This window comes from Daktulosphaira vitifoliae, unplaced genomic scaffold (assembly GCF_025091365.1).
Source record: "Daktulosphaira vitifoliae isolate Bord-2020 unplaced genomic scaffold, ASM2509136v1 Scaffold_4, whole genome shotgun sequence".
NCBI lineage: Eukaryota > Metazoa > Arthropoda > Insecta > Hemiptera > Phylloxeridae > Daktulosphaira > Daktulosphaira vitifoliae.
In genome coordinates, this window is record NW_026099575.1 from 30,050,191 (window position 1) to 30,076,208 (window position 26,018).

The window sequence follows — 26,018 nt, forward strand, 5'->3', positions numbered from 1 at the left end:
GTCTAAACTAAAAACCAGTTTCAAAATAATTTTACATAATTTTTAAAAGCTGCATTCATTTATTCAGTTGAAATTTAGTGTTAAAATAAAATATAAAAATTTAAAGAATAAAAAGGGAGAGTTGGAGTTTGTTGCTGATATTTAGCCTTTGAATTAACTTTATGAGATATTGTTAAGACTAATAAATTTTATAACCCTTTCTATGCGTTTATAAATTTTGTTGAAGTCACTTTGAATAGTAACATATAACATTAGTAAAAACATATAAGTTTTTTTTAACATATAAGTTTTCAAGCCAATTAATACAAATTTGTTTAGCTGATAGTGTGTTCTGAATTACTTAACAAAATTTATAGATGTATATAATGCTCTATAATCCTTAGTTTAGGTAAAGGTATGCTAACTAAGAATTTACTTTTTTACTGTTCATATTATTTTCCTAAAATTTTTATTGAATTTGTTATGACTATGATATAGTAATTTGATTCTAAAATATGTTATTTATAACGAACATATTTTATATATTTAGGTAGTTTAAATGGATATATATTTTTTTTGAAATAAAAAATATCGGTAGTAATCTGTCAGGAAAGAAGTAGTTAAATAAAGTATTATTAACCTGTGTATCATACTTTTATTTTTATAAAGTTAAATTTAGCAGTTTTTATTGCTATATTTTAAGATTACGAGTGTCATTACACATACTCATTATGCCAGGGGGATTACCAATATTTGTCTAATATAACCCAAAATTCATTTTTACTAAAAATTAAATTTTACACATCATTCGCTCAATTTTTGATAAATTATAAATAAAAATATTGGTAGTAAATATGTTTATCTTCCTTTTAAGATAAAAAATTAATTTTTATTGGTATACTTTTTATTGAAAATTTTCCTTAGGTGTGTGCTGGTTCTCCCATTTTCTTTTACTAGTATTATTCTATTTATGTTAAATGTTCTCTCTGAAAAGTTTTGCTTGTGATAAAATTCTAGAAAACTTAAAAAGCTCAGTGCAATCATGTCTTATCATCTGTGCACAAAATATATTTTCCTAAGACTAAATTATAAATATGTAAAACATTTTATTTTAAGTTTAAAATGAGTTAAAATTGTGGTTACTGTTTTATTTTATTTAACATCCTTTTAAGAAACTAACTCAATATTTGAATAAGGGCGAAATAAAATCGTTTACAAATATAAGGAATACCAAATTATATAGGTTACATTAAAATATATTTAAGTTGAAATAGTTCAGATTAAATTTGTTTTTCAGAAAAACATTCAAATTATTTATGACATACATTATTTTACTACTTTGTTATTTAGTTGCATAGAATAATCTAAATTGAGACCATATATATTTTTATTTATTCATTTGTTAATTTTATTAATTATTTTACAATTACAAAATTTATAAACTAAAAAAGTATTAATTAATTTGAACTATTGCTACTACTCCTACTGCTACTACTGTTGTTTCTCCTTTTTTTCTTCATTGATTTTACTTCTTGCTTCATGATTATTCTTTGTTCTTTCATCATAATTCTATCCATTCTATCTAATCGTCTTTAAAAAAAAATTAAAACTATTAATATATAAAAGTTTATAATAAAAAAGTTGAATTTGCTATCATAACTTTTAGCTCAATTTGCAAGTTTGAAATTGACATCATTTAATATAAAATTTTATGAGAATTAAATTAATTTCAATCAATTGAATTAAAAAATGGTATTCTTAAGATTAATAGCAGTTAGTGAATTTTATACAGCAACATGTACAAAAAAATTGCAATATTATAGACTGGTAGTAGCACACACAAATAGAGTTCAAAAATTGATAAATTATAAAGTAAAATTATTTAATTTTGTAGTTGAAACCTATTATCATATCAACCCTAATTATTTTTAACCTAATTTATAATTATAAAACCTAATTTGACAATACTTTAAAAACATTAGAAATGAATGATTTTAATTTTCTATATGAATAATGTGGGCTAAGTAACTTTTTAATTGATAAAGTGGAATTTTTTTCAATTTTTGAGAGTAATATCTTCAACTAGATAAGAATTGTATTTATATGACGCATCATTAAAAAAAGTAGGCCAAGTAAAAGCTAAGAAAATAAATGACAGCCACAAAAAAAAGTAAAATTTTAATGAATAACAAATTTTTTCTTACGAGGGAAAATTACAGTGATGGAATACTTAATATTCATTGAAGTTATTGAATCTAAATGAAATAAAAATCAAATGAGTTGAAAATGTTTTTCTAATAGAAAAAGAATTGTGAAAAAAAAATGTAATAAAATTAATTGATAGATTTGTTACCGACACCACGACAACCATAAGTTGAAAAAGTTCTAGTTTCTATATGTGTGTTTAAAGTTTTAAACCTATCCTGTATAAATAAAAAAGGTCTAATTTAAAAAAAAAATGTATTGATCCATATATATTTTAAAAGTTATAGAATTATTAAGTTAAAGATATACAATCGAGAGTTTTATTACAAAAATAGCATATTTTTGAAATGGTAGCCATTTTCACCATGAAGACAATCTAAAGATAAAAAATTTTATTTTCATATTAAAGTAAATTACATAAGCTTTAATTTAAGATTTATAAAAAGTGTCAGTATACACTATCAAAAGCTACTAAAAAATTTAATATTTGTGGAAAAGTTATCATTTATAATGTCCCCCTGTGGATAGGTAAAGAATCAGACTTAATGTATCTAAAAAAATGTTTGTTTCTATTCATTCAATTTTTAAAAAATTGATGGGAATTTTAAGTAAAAAATTAAAAGAAACCCAGCACAGTGGGATCGTGGCATAGTTGAGTCCAGTATAGATGATATCTGAAAGTGATTGAAATCACTATCTTAAAAAACGCTTCGATGCAAATCTGTAGTGTTTAATTTAAAAAAAAAAATTTGTCAAAAAAATAGGTCAAATGAGAGCTGAGAAAATAAATGATAGCTACAAAAAAAAAAACCACATAGTAAAATAATATTAATATGAATTTCTTCTCACGAGAGGAGACTACAGTAATGGAATCCTTGATATTTATTGAAGTTATTGAATCTAAATGAGATAAAAATCAAATGAGTTAAACATTTTATTCTAACTCAAAAAGAATTAAAAAAAATTCAGTGCCACAGTCGTGAAAGACCCAAGTGTTACCGTCTGAAAAACCGTGCGTCTCATTCGTCACTTAATAAAAATGAAAATTTAGCTAGTTCAAATTTTAAAGTTATTTTTCTCGACTTCAAAGAAACAAAAAAATTTAAATATGATTAAGTTTTTATACTATGTCATTTAGATTGATATAATATTTATGAAAATCAGTGTAATCCCCTTATAATAAAATAAAATACAAAACTTAGAATTTTAATAGAAAAATAGCAAATTTTTGAATACGGTAGCCATTTGCACATAGAAGATAGATCGTCGGGACAAATTTTTTTTTTTCATTTTATAGTACATAAAATAAGCTTTAATTTGATATATGTTTAAAGGATGCAGTATTTCCTGAACATTTTCAAAAATTAAGTTAAAAAAGTTGTTATTTTAAATCCCCCCCAATGAGCAGGTTAAGTGTTAGATTTTCAAAAAAATAATATCAAATGAATGGGAAATATCTAAGGTTTTAGTATAAAAAAAATTTTTTGTTGATTTGTTTATTTTTGAAAAAGTCTTAAGAAAAAAAGTGAAAAAAATGACAAAATTTACCGATTTTTAAATTTATAATTTTTTTGGATATTTACCCCATTTGCGGGAAACGAGGGAAAATTTTTCAATTTTTGAGGGTAATGTCTTCAACTAGATACGATTTGTGATCTTTTGACGTATTGTTGAAAGAAATCGGTCCAGTGAGAGCTGAGAAAAAGTGGCAACAGACATAAAAATAAAACATTATGTAAATACATGAGTAAAAAATAATCATAAATAATNAAGAAAAAGAGGCAAAAAAAAAAAAAAAAAAAAAAAAAAAAAACACACATCATGGTAAAATTAAAACCTTCTCAGCTTCGCATCGAAGCTAAAAAGTTTAAAAAATGTGGAAAATTACTAATTTTTAAAAATGTAAATTTTTTGTGGATTCTCCCATTTACAGGGAATGAAAGACATTTTTTCAATTTTTGAAGGTAATGTCTTCGAATAGTAAAATTATTACCTTCTTAGCTTCACATTGAAGCTTATAAAAAAATATATCTTATCATGAATTTCGGAAACTATTAAGTTTAATTTATGGAATATTCAAAATCAAACTTTTTAAACTGAATAACTTTTACTATATTAAAAACTAAGATTTAGAAATATATAAATGAAAGTACTAAAAAATAACTAAATAAAAGCCCTCTACTTTTTTGTCCTGATTTCTGTCACGCCAATACTTTATGTTTTGATTTACATTATTCTATAGTTCATAAATTATTCAATACTTTGTTTTTAGTTTTTAAGCATAATGACTTTTTAAAATCTTATAAAAATGTTATATAAATAAATAATTTACTTTAGTAATTTAATTTTTTTTTTCCTTGTTAACGATTTTATATACATGAAAAGTTCTGAATCACTATCCGCACCATTATTCTGTAAAAGAAAAATTATTGCAACAATGAATTACATTTTCATTTTCAAATAAGAATGTATACTTTGATAAGATTATTAAAACTTACTGAACATGAAATTTGTTGTTGAGTAGAAGCTGCACTTTTCTTTAAAGCTAAACCGTCTTCACGCATTTGTTTGATTAAATCTTGTGTTTTCATATTAGAAGAAGAGCCATTTGCTGAGACACTTGTTACCGCCTCAGATATACTGGCTTGGTTGAATAAGGGACATTCTTTATCTTAAAATATATGTTGAAAATTAAAATTTTTTATAAGAAAAATTTGATTTGGACTAGGCCAAAAAACTTTGTAGGCACATATAATTTTTCCGAGAATTTACTTCCTAAAAAAAAGTTGTACAGCACTATAAGCAGTTCTTTAAATGATTTATGGTTTTTTTCTAAGTGAAACATAAAATCAAAAGGTGATATTCTAGAAAAGTTAGATAAACATTACATTTACTATAATAAAAACAGGTATAAATTGATACCTGACAGTGATGAACACCACAATCATTAATGGTTTTGATATGAAACTGTCAGTCCTAAAATATCTCTTGATTTTAAGAACGCAATTTATATAGTAGTAAATGTAATAGTTAAATATCATAACTTACAAATAATTTATTCCTATTTAAATTTAAATTCATTACTTAAACTAGAATTTCCCAATAGTTATTTCTTTAAAAGAAATTATATTATAAGTTAAAATTTCCTCCTGGACGTTTTAACTTTTCAAGGTTACACTACATAATTTATTGGCTAGTACTATATTATACATCATAGTTATACAGTGATAATGATGACACTTATAAGGGATAAGGAAAAGATCTAATAATTATTTAATCATTTAAAAATAAAAAAAAATAAAAATTTTGTTTTTCAATATTATTATTATTTTAGGAGAAATTTAGTGGTTAACAATAAATTAATCTTCCTGTATAAGTCCGAATGTTTAAAAAGAGATAGTGTGTAAATAATATAATGGATGTAACAAAGTAAATATTAGTGTTAATTTTTTTTAATGATACTCACAGAATATTTAGCCAACATGCTAATTCTACCCAAATGCTAGATATTATACCAAAACTTATAGTTCATTGATACAATATCTTTGTTATTCTCTATTCTGTGACTGTAGTGGTATGTATTATACATAATTGTAGAGTAAAAAGTTTCAACATTAATTATGAGATTTAGTCAATCAAGTTATATGAAATTTGTCATATCAAGACCCATCTTTATGACAAAATATATTGAGAAATACCATTGTGAAGCCATATTAATAAATGTTTATTACATTAAAATTATATAAATTTGCTTAGTATACATAAAAAAATTAATTTGCATACAAATAAACTTTCTTGAAATTTTCAACAAAGGGTTTACATAATGGTATTTTTGAAAAGAACTTTATTTTTTTTAGGGTATACATTGATTTATGAGTATATACCCTGCAATATAAATAGTACATAAGTATTATTTTTTTAAATTATTTAAAAATTTTTAATGGTAAACATCATATAACACCAAAACACCATTGTGTTTAAGCTGTACATCAATTGACAATAAGTGGTTAGAAATTTATAACTTATTGGACACTTTGATATTTAATTTTACTTCAAAAGTATTTTATTTATCAAGTTTAGAATAAATTATTTATTATTCAACTACTTACCAGTATTAATATGTCCCCATTTGTGACACTTGATACAGCGAACATTTCTAACTTGAATTCCAAAAGGTTGATCTCGAATTTCTTGGTCACCTTTGCAATAACTATAAATAAGTTAATTGATAATCATTTATTACGAGTTATTAAGTTAAAAAAACAGAAAGGAACTTTGTCAACATATATACTGCATATAAACACTAATTGATATCATCATTGACATAATTTTAGTAGTATAAACCCACATTTTGAAAATTTGAATAAAAAATTAAATAATCAAATTAAAAAAAAATTAGAGATATTAAATAATATTGTTAATAATCATTATTTATTAAATAAAAAAAAATTATTTTCTTAAGATATTCTATTATAATTTTAATACATTAATGTACTAAACACTTGATAAACAAAAAATACATACTCTTCTCTAGGAGCGTTGAATTTTCTTTGCCATTCAAATTTGTATTCTGGTTCATTATCTTCACGTTCTCTTTCCTTCTTTGCTCCAGGAGGTGGCTCATACATAAAATTTACACTCAATTTATCTTTACTTTCTTTTGACAACAATGCTCTACAGTAATTTTTTTAAATATAAATTCATCTATTAAAAATAATTTATATAAACCTCATTAATAAATCATATTATTTTATCTCAGAAATCCTTAATTTTACTACAATGAATATACATATATATTTATAATTTGTTATAATAAATAATCAGATTTTCTGGATCAATATTGATTAATGACACGTCAAAAGATCATAATTTATAAATTATTTTAAACAGTGACTTACTCGTGGTATTAAAAGGGATAAGTTCCCTATTAGTGACACTAAACTTTTATTTAGAAAAAACGGTCATGAAAAATATTATTATTTATATAAAATAAAATAAAAAATGTTCCCAAACTACATCCTTAGAAAATTTTCTTAATATAGGTTAAAAAAAAAACCCAGCACAGTGGGGTCGCAGCACAGTGGTGACGTGGCATAGTTAGATCAAGTATATTGATATCTGAGAGTGATTAAAATCACTATAAAAAAAAACGCTTTGATGCAAAACTTTAGATAGTGTTTAATTTTAAAAAATTGGTGGATTATTCCAAAAGTTACATGATCTGCTAGTTCCTTATTAATATCCTGATTAAGATAAAGTATGTCGAATGAAAAAGGGATTATTAAAAAATATTATTTCTCATAAAAAAATTGTGTTGATCCATACACTTTTTAATAAGTTATAGCATTATAAAGTTAAAAATTTTAAAAATAAAATTGAGAATTTTCATACAAAAGTAGCATTTGATAGCCATTTTCACCATGAAGACAAAATAAAGTCCAAAATTTTATTTTTTAATATTAAAATATATTACATAAGCTTTAATTTAAGATATATATAAAAGTGTCAGTATTTCCGGAACACTTTCAAAAATTAAGTTGAAAAAGTTCTACTTTCTATATGTATTATTGTTTTGAACCCCCCTTTAATAAGGGAAATGATCCGATTTGAAAAAAGTATGTCGAATGAAAAAAATAGACACAAAAAAAAAAAAAATACATCATAGAAAAATTAATACTTTCTCAGCATCGCATCGAAGCTAAAATATTTTATGTAAAAATCAGAAGTTTTATGTACTACTATAAAGATAAGAATTATAAAAAACACTAGTCGACATTTTTTAGATTGTTCTTTTTTAATTTCATAACTTGATCAATATTTTTATTATATGAATGATTGTATATGTCAAAAATTTGAGTACAACTTAAAGAGAATAGATAATTTCTAAGTTATTACACAAATGTTTTGGCAAAATGTAACTTTACTTGTTGTTATAAAGATCTTGTTCTTTTTCATATTGAAGTCGTAGTTCTTCCTGACGTTTTTTATCTTTCTCAGATTTCTGTTCGGCCATCCATACCTAATCACAAACATAGTAATACTTTAAATTAATTTAATTTAAAGTATTTACAATTAATAAAAGGAAAAAGAAAGTAATTGTGATTTGCCTTAAATAAATTTGCACTTACTCTTTTTAAATTATCTCTAGACGCTGGATGGAAAAATTTTTTACACATATAATTATTAAAGCCTTTACCCATTTTGAAAGCTCTGTAATTTTAATTGAATTAAAAATTATTAACTCGTTTTAAATTATAATTAATAAATATTAATTATTTATTTGATGTTGAAATCGTGTGAAGAGTCGTATTAATGATAATATTTTTAAGTTGTAACAAAACAAATGTCATATTACAGTGGTACCACAGATAAGAAAAACGCCATCTATCCTGTCTCAGAAAATAAAATCAAAGATTATTATACACTTAACAAAGATTTACTCTGTAATTACACAATAATTGACAAAAATAATTGTAATATCAACAAATTTTTCTAAAAATTTAATTAATACTTTTTTGCTGCTAAATAATTTAAAAAAATGTTGGTAACAATTTTCGACATTCTCTTAACAAGAAACGATAATATGTTTTTTGATCTTTAAAATGAGCAAGCATGAACCAGAAAATATTTTATTAAGATACCAACACCTTTTTGGATCTATTTTGTAACATTTCCTAATTTGTTTCGAAAAAGAAATGAGCAGAAATAACACGAAAAAAAACGGTAGTGTAATTCCAATATCTCCTCAGCTATAAATTCCTCAACTCTACTTCCCTGTAAATCTGCTGTATATTAAATATTATACTATACTGTTTTATTATATTATAAATTTATTTTAATTTACATGATTTTTTAAGCAAGTTAGGTATTTATAAAAAGAATTATATTTTGAATTTGGTAAGTGGGTAGACTCGGGCTAAAGTACATCCTACTTAGTCCTTTCTTTAGCTATATGCCAAACATTACTAAAAAACGTTTACGTAATGTATACTCATGATAGTTAAAAACTTTACAGAAAAATGTTTTATAATTATCCCTAAATCAAGAAAAAAGTTGACATATTCCAGAAAACAGGTAATAGTCATTTTTTCTTAATTTTATTTTTAAATAATACCTTTATAATAATTATATAATACTGAAATTATGTTATAAGAATTAAATTTGGGCGTATTAAGTAAACAGTTTTTATAAAATAATTTAATAAATCAACATTTTTTTAGGATATACGTTGATTTTTAGTGTATACTCTTCAATATAATTATTATTGTCAAGATATACATTAATTACAAAATTTTTAGTAAGTAAAAACTATATAACTGTTTACAACCCTCAACAAAAACACTATTCCTCATGTGTATTTAAACTTTTGTATTGATTTGTACTCAAAGGCGTAATTTCAACAAAATTTTTGGGATGTTTTACCTTTTAAATTTTAACTTATTCCTACACTGTATGAAATTTCCTAGTAAAACACATTTTATTTATTAATTTTATTATGAGTTTTTACTTAAAAATAGCATTATTAATTTTTATAGATTTTATGTATACCTAAAACACACTTTTTTTTTTTGAGAAGATTTAACTTAGTTTTATTATGTGCTTAGCTCTCCTATTCATCATTATGTGTAAGAAATAAATAGAAAAATAAATGATGAAAATATTATTTATAATAAAATATAAGAATCTAATGTATATGAATATTCTAAAAAAATAATTAAATTAAGTCAATAGAAAAATGAGTCCACTTTTAAGTTTTAATAATGTCTCTTGATCTCTTAAAAATTCAAGATTTGAGTGACTGGAAAACTTTTGCTCTCATAAAACTTTCTTTTCAAGTAATTAATTTGTTGTAATATTCGAGTTTCTCAATATATGACTAAATAAACTTTTAACAACTTAAAAATATTATAATTATTGTGTTTAATTAAAAATATTTTTAGTCGTATAATTATGTTTTGTTTATTCGTGTCACTAAAATTTTATTTACATATTGATTTTTTTTTGGTCGTTATTAAGAAAATGGACAAGCTAAGATTCGTAGGAGGTATCGATTTGTTTTGACGAACTTGCGCGGGCTTGCAAATTCGCTCCTGGTCTGCACATTTCCTCATTTCCGCCAACTTCATTTGCTGTGATTAATCAGTTTCTACTTCAATCTCTATAAGCACGTTGATAAAATGTAGTGTTTTTAAAAAAAAATTTATGTCCTGTAATTATTTAAACGTAACAAGTATTTCTTCATTAAAGACCAATTCTATTTTGTTGGATAACGTAAATAATTTATTGCCACAAAACCTTTTATTAGTTATTTTGAAAAGTAAAATTTTTTTTTTTCATTAATTCTATTCATTGGTTTATGTATGAAACATTATTGTTGAACAAAAAAATAAATCAATACGTAAGTTCTACTTCTAAGTTTTATCATACTAAACTAAAAACATTAAAAAATTTGATATTTTATTAATTTACGATTTATTATTTTGAATCATAATAATCGATGATTATAAATGTACTATAAATTCATATACACAGCTGTACTTTAGGGGTGACTCAACAGAACAATAGCCTCCAAAAATTCTTATAGGTGAATTTTAACAATAAAAAACAAAACCTACAACATTGTCAAAATATGGTTAAACAAAACTTTGTTATTTTTAATGATGGTAGTTTACTATTATAAAAACTAACGCTATCAATAAAAAAATATATATAAATGAAAAGTTTGATAAAAGCTTAAGATGATAAAACAATTTTTTTTGATTTTCTTTGCTCATCAATATTATTTAAAATGTTCAAATTCATATAGTTAATTTGCAATAAAAGTTTAAATACGGCCTGTTCATGTACTATGAATAACTAAAAATTTGTTAATAATAAATTCAAGAAAAAGTTATAAGAAAAAAATTTATTTATAATCAATTTTTTAATCAATTGATTTATTAAAAAATTCTAAAAATATAATTTACTCTAAATAATATTTAAATTTTTTTTCATATATTTTGTAATTATGAAAAATATATACTTAAGTCAATAATATATTTGGAGAATTTATTGTGACAATAAATATATACATTATAATAATTTTTATACCAAATATTACGAAAACTTAACACAAATTAAAAAAAACCTGTTACAGTAAAGACTCGGCATAATCCAGACAATTATATATGATATTTGACAATGATTAATATCAGAAAATTAAAAAACGCTTCCTTGTGAATCTGTTAAATTTCACTATAATTTGTATATTATTGTTACAATTGATTATATGAATTCTGTTAAATAGTCGATTATACTCTTCTCTTTACTATTATTTAGGAATATGAAATACATAAAAACCATTTAAAAAATCTTTTTTCGTAGGAAATTCAATTTTTATTGTTTTGTAATTTTTATAATTTTTTATGTTTTGTAAAGTTTTTTTAATTTTCTAAAATTAGGTTTTTTATTCAATTTTCGTCATTGATAGATTTAACTAAATCAAATTCGGCGCATTGAAAGCAGAGATTTTTTAAGGACAGATATAAAAAAATTTAGACTATCAAAAAACTATTATCTTCTCAGCTTCTTATCAAAGCTAGAAACATTGATTGTTGAATAAATCTTTTAAATATAATAACATTGAAGAAATAACAACAATTACAACTATAACTGATATTATTTTTGTATACTTTAGATTTTTACAACGACACAGTATTTTTTTGATTTATTTATGTTGAATTTAAATATGATTAGACGTTTATAAGGGAATTTTTTTTTTTCATTAAAAACATCAATTTTTAAGGCTTTAAAAATTATTAGTAAATAGTTATTTTTTTTACCGAAGTTTAAAAAAATGTAGTTTATTTTTATTATACATATTTTAAATCATATCTGTTATATTTCCTTTATATTACAATCACCTTTTAGCTTCGATGCGAAACTGAGAAGGTATTGGTTTTACTATAATGTGTATTTTTTTTTTTATCTGTTAGAACTTTTTCTCAGCTCTCACCGAATGGATTTCTTTCAACGATACGTAAAAAAATCACAAATCGTATCTAGTCGAAGACATTACCCTCAAAAACTGAAAAAATTTCCCTCGTTTCCCGTAAATGGGGGAAACCTCCAATAAAATTACAAATTTAAAAATCGCTAATTTTCGAATTTTTTTCAATTTTTATTACTTAAAATTGCCATAACTTTCTTAAAAATGAACAAATCAATATAATTTTTTTTTTCATAGATACTGATGTCTTTACCTATTATTTAGTATATTTTTTTTTATAAATTTTACTCTTTATCTGCCCACAGAAGGGATTTAAAATGACAACTTTTTCACAAAAAATTAACTTTTTCAACTTAATTTTTGAAAGTGTTCCGGAAATACTGACACTTTTATATATATCTTAAATTAAAGCTTATGTAATATACTTTAATATTAAAAAAAAAAAATTTGGACTTTATTTTGTCTTCATGGTGAAAATGGCTATCAAATGCTATTTTTGTGTGAAAATTCTGGATTTTCTGGATTGAAACCCAACCCAACCTAACATTGAAGAAATAACAACAATTACAACTATAACTGATATTATTTTTGTATACTTTAGATTTTTACAACGACACAGTATTTTTTTGATTTATTTATGTTGAATTTAAATATGATTAGACGTTTATAAGGGAATTTTTTTTTTTCATTAAAAACATCAATTTTTAAGGCTTTAAAAATTATTAGTAAATAGTTATTTTTTTTACCGAAGTTTAAAAAAATGTAGTTTATTTTTATTATACATATTTTAAATCATATCTGTTATATTTCCTTTATATTACAATCACCTTTTAGCTTCGATGCGAAACTGAGAAGGTATTGGTTTTACTATAATGTGTATTTTTTTTTTTATCTGTTAGAACTTTTTCTCAGCTCTCACCGAATGGATTTCTTTCAACGATACGTAAAAAAATCACAAATCGTATCTAGTCGAAGACATTACCCTCAAAAACTGAAAAAATTTCCCTCGTTTCCCGTAAATGGGGGAAACCTCCAATAAAATTACAAATTTAAAAATCGCTAATTTTCGAATTTTTTTCAATTTTTATTACTTAAAATTGCCATAACTTTCTTAAAAATGAACAAATCAATATAATTTTTTTTTTCATAGATACTGATGTCTTTACCTATTATTTAGTATATTTTTTTTTATAAATTTTACTCTTTATCTGCCCACAGAAGGGATTTAAAATGACAACTTTTTCACAAAAAATTAACTTTTTCAACTTAATTTTTGAAAGTGTTCCGGAAATACTGACACTTTTATATATATCTTAAATTAAAGCTTATGTAATATACTTTAATATTAAAAAAAAAAAATTTGGACTTTATTTTGTCTTCATGGTGAAAATGGCTATCAAATGCTATTTTTGTGTGAAAATTCTGNTAACTTTTGAAAATGTTCCGGAAGGTCTGACACTTTTATATATATCTTAAATTAAAGCTTATGTAATATACTTTAATATTAAAAAAAAAAATTTGGACTTTATTTTGTCTTCATGGTGAAAATGGCTATCAAATGCTATTTTTGTGTGAAAATTCTGGATTTTCTGGATTGAAACCCAACCCAACCCAACATTGAAGAAATAACAACAATTACAACTATAACTGATATTATTTTTGTATACTTTAGATTTTTACAACGACACAGTATTTTTTTGATTTATTTATGTTGAATTTAAATATGATTAGACGTTTATAAGGGAATTTTTTTTTTTCATTAAAAACATCAATTTTTAAGGCTTTAAAAATTATTAGTAAATAGTTATTTTTTTTACCGAAGTTTAAAAAAATGTAGTTTATTTTTATTATACATATTTTAAATCATATCTGTTATATTTCCTTTATATTACAATCACCTTTTAGCTTCGATGCGAAACTGAGAAGGTATTGGTTTTACTATAATGTGTATTTTTTTTTTTATCTGTTAGAACTTTTTCTCAGCTCTCACCGAATGGATTTCTTTCAACGATACGTAAAAAAATCACAAATCGTATCTAGTCGAAGACATTACCCTCAAAAACTGAAAAAATTTCCCTCGTTTCCCGTAAATGGGGGAAACCTCCAATAAAATTACAAATTTAAAAATCGCTAATTTTCGAATTTTTTTCAATTTTTATTACTTAAAATTGCCATAACTTTCTTAAAAATGAACAAATCAATATAATTTTTTTTTTCATAGATACTGATGTCTTTACCTATTATTTAGTATATTTTTTTTTATAAATTTTACTCTTTATCTGCCCACAGAAGGGATTTAAAATGACAACTTTTTCACAAAAAATTAACTTTTTCAACTTAATTTTTGAAAGTGTTCCGGAAATACTGACACTTTTATATATATCTTAAATTAAAGCTTATGTAATATACTTTAATATTAAAAAAAAAAAATTTGGACTTTATTTTGTCTTCATGGTGAAAATGGCTATCAAATGCTATTTTTGTGTGAAAATTCTGGATTTTATTTTTAAANAAATCACAAATCGTATCTAGTCGAAGACATTACCCTCAAAAACTGAAAAAATTTCCCTCGTTTCCCGTAAATGGGGGAAACCTCCAATAAAATTACAAATTTAAAAATCGCTAATTTTCGAATTTTTTTCAATTTTTATTACTTAAAATTGCCATAACTTTCTTAAAAATGAACAAATCAATATAATTTTTTTTTTCATAGATACTGATGTCTTTACCTATTATTTAGTATATTTTTTCTTATAAATTTTACTCTTTATCTGCCCACAGAAGGGATTTAAAATGACAACTTTTTCACAAAAAATTAACTTTTTCAACTTAATTTTTGAAAGTGTTCCGGAAATACTGACACTTTTATATATATCTTAAATTAAAGCTTATGTAATATACTTTAATATTAAAAAAAAAAAATTTGGACTTTATTTTGTCTTCATGGTGAAAATGGCTATCAAATGCTATTTTTGTGTGAAAATTCTGGATTTTATTTTTAAAATNTGAAAATTCTCAATTTTATTTTTAAAATTTTTAACTTTATAATGCTATAACTTATTAAAAAGTGTATGGATCAACACAATTTTTTTATGAGAAATAATATTTTTTAATAATCCCTTTTTCATTCGACATACTTTATCTTAATCAGGATATTAATAAGGAACTAGCAGATCATGTAACTTTTGGAATAATCCACCAATTTTTTAAAATTAAACACTATCTAAAGTTTTGCATCAAAGCGTTTTTTTTTATAGTGATTTTAATCACTCTCAGATATCACAATATACTTGATCTAACTATGCCACGTCACCACTGTGCTGCGACCCCACTGTGCTGGGTTTTTTTTTTAACCTATATTAAGAAAATTTTCTAAGGATGTAGTTTGGGAACATTTTTTATTTTATTTTATATAAATAATAATATTTTTCATGACCGTTTTTTCTAAATATACTTTAAAAGTTCCTATTTTCAGTAAAAATAAGTCGTTGCATAAATTTTATGATAGGCTTGAGCCCTTCCCCTATAAATACATGTTATTTTTTAGGTAATGAAACGAAAAAAAATTGTCAGCACGCCAATGAAAATAGAAAAATTGATAAAAAAAATCTTTACCGTCCAAGTATTTTATTTTCTACTATGTTTAATAGCTAATTAACTAACAAATAAAATAATAACTATAATATTAAAAAATTATAAAATATAATATATTTTAGGATAAAAAACATGGAATATAAAGTATCCTCGACAGTTACTACCTCGACAGCTAAGGATGAAACATTATTTGAGTATAAAGGAGGTTTAGCAGATGACTTAAAATTTTTAGCAGCCATTCCCGAAGTATGTGACGTTACATTTTTAGTTGGAGAAACTCGAGAACCAGTATGTGCTGTTAAAGCAATACTCGCAGCAAGAAGCAAGTTAGTAAAACTTCTAAATGGTTATTTAATGAAGAGATTAGCTGTATTAGTGACGGCCCAAAAAATATTAGTAATTTTACTGTAAAATTAAGATCTAGTCTTTTTAGAATTATAACTAAATATTTACTTAATTAAATTTTTATAGAGTATTTTACAAGATGTTGTATGACACAAATCAATCGTCAACAATTAACAGTACTCCGAAACGCAGTGGAGGTTTAATAAAACAATTATCTGGAGTTGCTTCGGGTAGTCAAAACCCCCAACAACAAAATCGATTAAGAATGTTACTCAAACGAAGTTCAGAACCATTATTAATATTTCAGCAACATCAATCGAGGGTTTGTAATTATATTTATCTTTTTAAAGTTAGCTTAATTTCTAAAAAAAAAAAAAAAAAACATATAAATATCGTTATAAAACATTTAATGAAAAAATAATTCAAATTAATAAGAATATAATAATATTATAGGTAGGAATAAAATAGAAATTTTGGAGAAAGAGCTATTGATACATTTTAATATTTTTTCCCTATCCTAAAATATATTTTAATCTTAATACGTTAACATTCTAAATTTTAAGCCTCAAGCGCTCATTTAATTCCGCTAGAGAATGTTTTTACAATTATCTGAATTTGATTACAATACTAATAAATATAGTTTAAAAAAACTAAAAAACACGCTTTTAAAGCACATCGAACTAAAAAGTTAAAAATAATTATAAATAAAAAATACTAGTATTATTGTGATAAAAGCGTCGGGCGCTCAATATACGAAAACTATGGCATAAAGCACCCACGCTTTTATCACAATAATACTAGTATTTTTCATTCATTATTGTTTTAAGTTAATTTTAAAAATTATTTTTAACTTTTTAGTTCGATGTGCTTTAAAAGCGTGTTTTTTAGTTTTTTTAAACTATATTTATTTTTCACTTTTTAGTTTCATGTTGATTTCCCGTTACCCGTTACAACCATGATGTAACGGGTAACGGGAAATTAGGGTTCGATTCCGGGGAGGGAGTCTGAGAAACGGCTCCCACATCCAAGGAAAGCAACAGACGCGTAAATTACCCACTCCCTGAACATGGAGGTAGTGACGAAAAATGACGATACTGGATTCATCCTTTGTAATCGGAATGAATGAGTTGTATATTTTTAAATAAGAATAAAGTGTGTTAATATATGTAAATACATGTGTTAATACATGTAAAGCGACTTAAGTACGTAAACGTATTAGGTACAGTCGTGTTTTGTTGGCGGGCGGGTCGGACTAACGTTATACCTGAGGTATAAACGGCGGTAGTAATATACAGGGTGTTCAGTAAGTCAGGAAACGGGTATCTATTGTTCTCATTGTTACAAACAATGAGAACAATAACCCGTTTCCTGACTTACTGAACACTCTGTATACGTAATGCACGTAATAAGCCGTATGCACTCGGATGATAATGGTCAGTCAAAATAAAAATTTGTTTATATATATATAATATTGATGATACGCACGTGTGTACGGGTACGATAACCAAAAATAAATTTATACAGGAATAGTATTGCCGGCGTGCGTTGAGCGAGGCGTGGGGTGGGGTGAATGCGTTATGACAGTCTAGTCTCAAGGCCATAGACGACGGAATATGCGATAACGCGTGACGTTTAGAGAGTTACAAACATACATACATACAGGTGAAACTAATATAAGCGTGTTAACAATAGAAGATAACACAAAACTCCATATAACAGGTATCAGGTAGAGATTTGGGAAAACCAAAGAGACTATGATCTAACAATAGGTGTAAAAATACACTAATCCAAAAAAAAAAAATCAGATCTACTACAAAAGAAAATATAATGAAAGTTTTAAAGAAACATGCAGCATCTTTAAATACGATAAAAGATCTTTACAAAAATTACAGTAAAGAATCACAGTTGTGATTATTTTGAGTCATAAATAATTGATGTGGTCGTGTTCCCTAAGGAACACGTCATACGTCAAATATACCAAAAAATTATACAATAAAGGGAGGTAATAAAAATTATGAAAAATTTAAAAAAATGACGATATAACACTAATTATTGCTCAATCAGATATGTAATTACAATCGAGTTCTTCGAAATAAATGTTTCATTTATTCAATTTCTATTAGATAATTATCTAATAAATTACAGATAGTAAATTCAAATTTGTATACATAATAATTTTGTTGATTTATTTTTGGTTCTATGTCTAGATTTAAAATAATTTTTTGTTACAGCAGTTTCAAAATTCTTCTCCTAACCGGAATAGTATAAAAAATATCAAAATAGCTTCTGCTGGGACTAACACATCTTCTTGGTCAAAATATAAAAGAGGAAGCACTGCAGGAAACATTTCACCCACCAAGAGTAACCTAACATCATCTACTGTTATCGTAGTTGACGAATTCGATGCTGATGTATTCAGACAGTTAGTTGAATATGTGCACACAGGATGTGTTACTTTGCAACCACGAACACTTTTAGGTATGCTTATGATAATAACCTAATAATCGCATTATAAATGATAAAACTTCATAAAAATCAATAATATTACAGTAAATTTGAAAAAAAATTTTTAATATTAATTTTTTACATTTCATTCATCCATTTAAAATTCTATAATAAAAATAAATATAAATTCTTATTATTCGTGACAGGAGCTATTTTTTAGTTTTAACAAGAAAAGTGGTTTAAAAGTAACTTCTCAGCCCACACTAATATTTTGTCAAAACATATTACATCATAATAAATTTTAATATAATACATTATATAAAATAATATAATTTAAAAGTTTTAACTTAGGTTAAAATGAACTAAAATAAACATTAAAAATAAGAAACTATTTCTAATTTTGAAAATAGTTTAGCTTCGAATAACAAATATATTTTAGCTTCGATGCGAAGCTGAGAAGGTATTAATTTTACCATGATGTGTTTTTTTTTTTTTTTGTGTCTGTCACTACTTTTTCTCAGCTCTCACTGGACCGATTTCTTTTAACAATACGTCAAAAGATCACAAATTGTATCTAGTTGAAGACATTACCCTTAAAAATTTAAAAATTTTCCCTCGTTCCCCGCAAATGGGGGAAATATCCAAAAAAATTACAAATTTAAAAATCGGTAAATTTTGTCATTTTTTTCACTTTTTTTTCTTAAAACTTCCATATCTTTTTCAAAAATAAACAAATCAACATAATATTTTTTTATATTGAAATCTTAGGTAATTTCCTTTTGTTTGATATCATTTTTTTTGAAAATCTAACACTTAACCTGCTCATTGAGGGGTATTTAAAATAGCAACTTTTTTACAAAAACTAACTTTTTCAACTTAATTTTTGAAAATGTTCTGGAAATACTGCGTCCTTTAAACATATATCAAATTAAAACTTATTTTATGTACTATAAAATGAAAAAAAAAATTTGTCCCGACGACCTATCTTTTATGCGCAAATGGCTACTGTATTCATAAATATGCTATTTTTGTGTTAAAATCCTGGGNCCGTATTCAAAAATATGCTATTTTTGTGTTAAAATCCTGGGTTTTGTATTTTATTTTATTTTAAAATATCTTATAAGGGCAATACACTGCCCTATTTTTTTATAATTATTATTTTTATAATATGCTAAATTGAATAACTTTTTTTTTATTGGTTTTTTTAGATATATAATCATTAAAATTAATTAAATTCTGAATATTTCCATTGTAGAATCTTTTTAAACGCCAAAAGTTAATTAGAAATGATTACTATGATTTTTATTTAAGTGATCTATTTCGATAAAAATGTAAAAAAATCTAACTTTTCTGATAAATATACTGTAAATAGTAATTATAAAATTTGCTGACAGCATATTAATCTTAACAATTTCATTTTTATCTATTTAATAATGTCAATTTCAAACTTGCAAATTGAGCTACTTGTTATGGTAGTAAATTCATTTTTTGTTTAATAAAACTTTCACTTTAAACGACAATAAAAAGTAGGTTCAAAATTATTACTTTTAACGTATTAAAAATCAATAATAATTTGAAAACAATTAATTTTAAAAATTATATAATATATAATTAAAAGAATTACTAATCTGGGTATAATTAAGGAAATAGAAGTTGATGTTGCTTTTGTAATTATCCATCAATTTTTTAAAATTAAACACTTTACAGATTTGCATCGAAGCGTTTCTTAAGATAGTGATTTTAATCACTGTCAGATTAAATCTATACTGGACCCAACTATGCAACGTCTCCACTATGCCGCGACCCCACTGTGCTTGGTTTTTTTTTGTACTTATATCATGTGAAAATTTTATTGGTCCATAGTATTAGATAAAAATTCAAATTTTCGATCAAAGTAATAGAAAATTTTTCAGGTGTACTAAATGCAGCAGATTTTTATGGATTAGATGAACTTCGAGCAGCTTGTACAGGATTTGCTGATTCAGGAGGTATTACAGTGGATACAGCATGCGCTTTGTTGGCATCCGCTGAACGTTACATTCATTATAAATGCACAAAGTCATTGGTGCAAAAAGTACGAGCAGTATCTATCTCATATTATCTAATACTTTGCCTTTTTGCGTGTCACCTGTAAAAGTTGTCATAGATTAGTAGTCGATTTTTTCAATAATAAAAGCTCGTAAAATGTATATTTGTGTGAATAATTTTTCCTTTTTTTTTCTTCTTTTTTGAGTGTTAGATAAATATAGTTTGGGTAATGTGTATGCTTTGTGTGATCAATAAATACAAATAAAAAAATTTAGTTATAACTGCTGTGATAAAAAAAAAAAATCAAATATCCACGATTATACGTTTTGTATTTTGAAATCTGTATCAATACATATAAAAATAAATAACTTAATTAAAGTAACTGAATACAATAAAATAATTGTACATTCTTAAGGTAATTTTTCGAGAGCAGGAATATTTCCACTAAGTAATTTTATACCAAATCAGTAAATATATTACCTCTTTATAAGTGAAGAAAAAAAAGATTTTCTATGCATAATTTTTTGATGTCTTGTAATTTTTTAGTTCAATTTTCAACAATTTACTTAAATTTTAATGTGTTGACTAAAAAAAGTGTCTAATAAATAAAAATTACGACTCCAATAAATAAGTCGACAAATACCCCCAGAAAAATTTCTAGAACCACCTCTTCTTACTAAAATAGTGTTAACTCTCAAGTAGAATTTATTTAATCTACCATCGTAAATGTATACAAAAATGTTATTTTTTTAGATATTTGTACGCTAATATTTAACGTTGAGATCTATATTAAGTTTAATAATTGAGCTTGCTAAGTGACTGTATTGTTAATATTTTCGGCTAATGCCTTATGAAACATATATTCTGTATATTTTTGTGTATATGTAAATAATTTATAAGTATAACGTGTAGTATATTTTACTATGTACATGCTAAATTGTGTAATAGTTGAAATAAAAATAGTTAATGTATTTTCATGTCTTACTATTATTTGATAAAAAATTATAAATTTTTATTACGCTGATTGTTTATTTTGACGTAAGTTGTATTATTTCCGTAGGTAGTTTATATTATAATCTTATGTTTATAATATGTGTTAAGTGGCATAAATTTCTAATTATATGATATTAAGTATCTTAGACGTTGAGTTTGAAGTAACAGTAGTTTAATAAGAAATATAATAGATAGGAAAATACATGTGTACAATCTAGTGTATATGAACACTTATAAAATTACTCATTGGATATTAATTGTAAGTATGGAGTAGTTCAGTGCTTAAATTAGAAATAAATATTTATAATAATATAAAAAATACATGTATAATAATATATCTCCATTATAGAATTGTTTATGCTCAATAAATTACTAAACTATTAAAGTTAAATACTATGTACAATTAAAGAATAATGTTAAAATTTATTTCAATGATATGATAATATTCAAAATAGAAACATAGGGGAACACTAAAAACACTCTTAAAAATATAAAGGAGAAAACAATAAAATTAAGCCAAGTTATGTAATTTTTGGTAGTCGCAGATTTAACATCTTTTTTTTTCACGGGTAATAAAAAGGTAGTAAAAATGAGATTTAATAACCGGTGCATGTTTCATAGCTAAATCTTCAACTAATTCTGACTGCCCAATATTTTTTAGATTCGATATGAAGGTGAAAAAATATTTACTCATGACATACCCCTAAGGAACCTCCATCATAATGATTTTTTTCCATATATCTCCATATTCCCATAGCAAAGATATTGTTTTTACTTAGATAGAGATACTTAACCTCGTCTAATTTTTACTCGGTAAATAATCATATTATTTTTAATAAATGAAATATTTATATAAACATTTTATGAAAAATAAAATGACTTTACCGTTTTCCTATACTCGACGTCTAAGAATACTTTGTAAATATTCTACAAATAACCACGTTTTGTGCCAGTCATTTTGTAATCAGCATCAATATGATTTTATTTAAAACGTAATTATAAAATATTTTTTAAATCAAACTTGTTTAAAATATATAACTATGTTATTGATTTTAAATTATACCATTTAAATAAAAAATAAAGGTACTTGAATTCGTCGATGAACATGGCGGACGTGTTCTAAGCCTCGGGTCTTTTACATTGCTACCACAACACGTAGTTCGTTTAATTCTATCACGGGACGAGTTGCGTGCCGATGAATTGACCAAATTTCAGGCAAGTATATTTTAATTATTATTGAACTCTAAAAATAAAAACCGAACTTAAACAAGGGGAAAAGATGCTTGTAATTTTAAACAAAAAAATGTTTTAAAAAATAGTTTCAATTATATCCGTGATTATATTTTAAAAATGTATATATAAATTTTAGCAATATTTCGAGTATCACCACTAGTGAAAAATACAAATGTTTTTGAAGTACAAAAACAAACTTTCCCGATTAGTCATTCAACTAGTCTCTTTCAAACACGTGACAAAAAATAACTTTCGCTATTCTAATAATTTACACCAAAACTCGATTTTTGTGACTTGTTTATTAAAAAAAAAATATATATACAATTAGCTATATAAATCTCAAAACAAAATGATTATTGAACATTTTAAAAATATCCAACCTTAACATGTTAGGTTCAATATTTAGGTATTACTGGTCAATATTGTTGATCAGATAATGAAAATGTTCAAAAAAGAAGAGCAGTCGAAAATGTGGGAAGGGACTTTTTTACTTTTTAATTAAGGTAGACAAATAGTCGGTGTGAGCTTGCCTAAAAATATTAAAACGGATGATATGATTTGTAAAAATATTTAAAATTATTTAAAAATATATGTATAGCCTCTAGAAATAAACCGTCTTTTAGAGATGACCCAACCAACTAGAAATGAGTAAATATTATTTACTATGCTATAATAAATATACACATTCTTCTTTACGCATAGGCTGCTTTAATGTGGTCAAAAAAGTATGCTGCTGATGCTGCTGATAACAATAACTCAAATGCAGAAGAAGATGACTGGAGAGCTATTTTTCGTGAGCATTTTTCATCCATAATTCAGTATCATAAGATCGCTGCCCGTGTTATTTTGGATGAAATCATGCCATTAGGTGTAGTTCCAGATCGTGATCTCTTATCGGCACTGGCTTACCAGGTACCTTTAAACTGTATAAAGTACCAACCAAATCTATATATATATATCATATTAAATTATTTTTATTGATCGTTAGCTTATTCATAATAATTCAATTAACAATAAATAGGCCGATCCCAATAGTGTGCAACTTAATTCTACAACTACTGCTGATCAGCTACGATGTGGTAGACGTCGCACTCGTTCCATGTCAGTACAGAGTGGTGGTGCTTGTGCTGGTGATGACGACGATGTCGAACCTCCATCAGGCTGTAATCGCGTTAATGTCGCTGCTGGTCCATCGACATCCGGAGCTCCAGCAACTTCAACTCCAAGCAGTGGTGGAAGTGGAGGCAGTGCTAATCTGATAGCTCAACATCAGCGACCTCCACCTTCACGACGTCGTCGGAGAACTTTTCATATGCATCACCAGCATCGCTCTCGTCAAAGACATCATTGTCATCGATCATCTGACTCGACAATTGCTTGTAGTTGTAGTACCAGCGACGAAGACTCGGCAGACGACTTAACTTCATCGTAATATCAGTTATCACCGAGTGTCAGATGTGTCAATTTTTAAAATGAGTGTGAAAATATATTATTGTAAATGGGTTACAGATGCACGAATTAAAGATTTGGGTTTATATTAAATTATTAATTATAATTTATTAACGATAATCATTTTAATTATTAACAACTATGTTTGACAATGAAAATTCATTACTTACTTAAAAGAGCAATGACCGTCGAATAGGAGGGAATTAGGGGGATAGATCCTCCCTCATTAACATACCCTTTTTGACATTTTTCATTAAAATTTTGGAAACTTTATATATGTTATTGACCGTAATTAATATAAAAAATTATTAATTATACAAATTTAAGAGTTTAAATTTCAAGTTTTGGTATTATTTATCTGCGGGTAAATTCAACGGGACATTATTCTAAATAAATTAAATATTTTAAATAGGCTTAATAAGAAAAAAGACATTTATAGTAATCCAGAGTAATATCTTGATATAGTAATACAAATAAAAAATCTTAGGGGAATGGAGTTACAGTGCCAATGATGATTTTTATCAAATAGGGTTTTCATTCCCTCTCATGCACAAAATACCACCTCTGCATAAATGTTTTTTATAATATGTATTCTTTTTGCTGATATATGTATTCGAGGACGTCCGAGCAGTACTTACGATTTTAACTACTTATTTTCGCTTATTACTTTTTAGTTGTGATAATGACTTCACATTTATTAATATAAACAAGCCCTAGTAAAAAAAAATGATAGGCTGTTAAATTAACTAATAATTAGTCTATATTACTTTATAAGAAATCTATAAATTATTTATAGATTTCTTTTTGTTATACTGAGAATCGTCTTTATTGATTTATGGAAGGACTATTGTCCTTAATCCATACAAATACGGCTTCAGTGGGCGTAAAGTTCCAATAAGTTCATCTAAAATGACATAAACACTATAAAGAGGTTTTTATTTACACACTTTAAAATTTTCAAACTTCCATTTACTTTGTGAAATGTGAGAAGTTATAATACATTTATACACAAAAATGCATAATTAATGTTACATGTATAATTATTTTGTAATAAAAAACATTTGATTACTTTATTCACGTGTGTATATACGTATATTTGGATTATCTCAACAATGGGACAATAAATTCTATAAAAGTACATGGATTGGATTTTAAGGCGTACTAAAGGGTTTTACTTATATTCGAGGGGTCTATAAGTCAAAATTATTAAAAAAAAATTTAGAAAATCTCAACATTTAAACCAGGAATCTCTTAACAACTTTTATGAACTTACTAAAAATATACCTACAGCCATATTATATTTGAGATTTAACACCACCCTCAACAGTAAACAATATTGACAAAATTAAGTGTATATTGTAAATTTATTAAACATTACGTTGAAAATGATGATAAAAATTTATAATTAATAATTATACTTTGTTAAAATAAATGAATAAGTAACACTCTTATATATTTATCAAAAAAATATTTTCTCTTACAAGGTGAATATTTTTTATTTATAAATAGAATATTTGACTAGTATAGCTATGGGAATGTTTGTGTCTGGTTTTTTTTTAAGAAATTCTATCATATTTAAAAAAAATGTTTACATTTATCTATCATTATACTGTATAATGGTAGTTAAGAGTGCAATTTACACATTTAGTTAAAATTTACTTCTAAGTATATAAGAGTAATTAAAAAAAAAAAAAATCATTAACTTTTATACTATAAATAAATTATTTAATTAAATAGTAAAAAAGACTAGATTACATAT

The 26,018-nt window shown here is 24.7% G+C and overlaps 2 protein-coding genes across 9 annotated transcripts; one reads left to right on the top strand and one right to left on the bottom strand.

Annotated features, from left to right (window-relative positions):
* Positions 1-1,348: 1,348 nt before the first annotated feature.
* On the bottom strand, positions 1,349-8,496 carry LOC126903471 (corepressor interacting with RBPJ 1). Of its 2 annotated transcripts, XR_007703509.1 has the most exons (8): positions 8,313-8,496; positions 8,109-8,203; positions 6,709-6,858; positions 6,294-6,394; positions 4,683-4,855; positions 4,517-4,596; positions 3,768-3,879; positions 1,349-1,569 (listed from the first exon to the last, which is right to left on the bottom strand). XR_007703509.1 is itself a non-coding variant. In XM_050681626.1 (7 exons), exons 1-7 carry the CDS (start codon positions 8,382-8,384, stop codon positions 1,437-1,439), a joined length of 804 nt encoding a protein of 267 aa, XP_050537583.1. In that variant the 5' UTR covers positions 8,385-8,495; the 3' UTR covers positions 1,349-1,436. The 2 variants fall into 2 exon arrangements, 1 of the variants encoding a protein (XP_050537583.1); XM_050681626.1 differs by lacking the exon at positions 3,768-3,879 and having other exon boundaries at positions 8,313-8,495.
* Positions 8,497-9,117: 621 nt separating this feature from the next.
* Positions 9,118-25,734, top strand: LOC126903457 (serine-enriched protein-like). 7 transcript variants are annotated; one of them, XM_050681596.1, is made up of 8 exons: positions 9,118-9,258; positions 15,889-16,173; positions 16,238-16,433; positions 18,343-18,589; positions 20,470-20,630; positions 22,661-22,792; positions 23,513-23,722; positions 23,832-25,734. In XM_050681596.1, exons 2-8 carry the CDS (start codon positions 15,899-15,901, stop codon positions 24,240-24,242), a joined length of 1,632 nt encoding a protein of 543 aa, XP_050537553.1. In that variant the 5' UTR covers positions 9,118-9,258; positions 15,889-15,898; the 3' UTR covers positions 24,243-25,734. The 7 variants fall into 7 exon arrangements, with proteins under 7 accessions (XP_050537553.1, XP_050537556.1, XP_050537551.1 ...); XM_050681599.1 differs by lacking the exon at positions 9,118-9,258 and adding an exon at positions 10,244-10,582 and having other exon boundaries at positions 18,346-18,589; XM_050681594.1 differs by lacking the exon at positions 9,118-9,258 and adding an exon at positions 10,246-10,582 and having other exon boundaries at positions 23,832-25,733.
* Positions 25,735-26,018: the final 284 nt, after the last annotated feature.

Excerpts from the sequence above, each read along its gene's own strand:
- LOC126903471 (XM_050681626.1), bottom strand. The coding sequence starts at position 8,384 with ATGGGTAAAGGCTTTAATAATTATATGTGTAAAAAATTTTTCCATCCA. Across the intron at positions 8,204-8,312 it reads CTAGAGATAATTTAAAAAGA|GTATGGATGGCCGAACAGAA; the intron begins GTAAGTGCAAAT and ends GTTTGTGATTAG. Across the intron at positions 6,395-6,708 it reads TTCAACGCTCCTAGAGAAGA|TTATTGCAAAGGTGACCAAG; the intron begins GTATGTATTTTT and ends ACTTATTTATAG.
- LOC126903457 (XM_050681596.1), top strand. The coding sequence starts at position 15,899 with ATGGAATATAAAGTATCCTCGACAGTTACTACCTCGACAGCTAAGGAT. Across the intron at positions 16,174-16,237 it reads AAAATATTAGTAATTTTACT|AGTATTTTACAAGATGTTGT; the intron begins GTAAAATTAAGA and ends AAATTTTTATAG. Across the intron at positions 23,723-23,831 it reads TATCGGCACTGGCTTACCAG|GCCGATCCCAATAGTGTGCA; the intron begins GTACCTTTAAAC and ends AACAATAAATAG.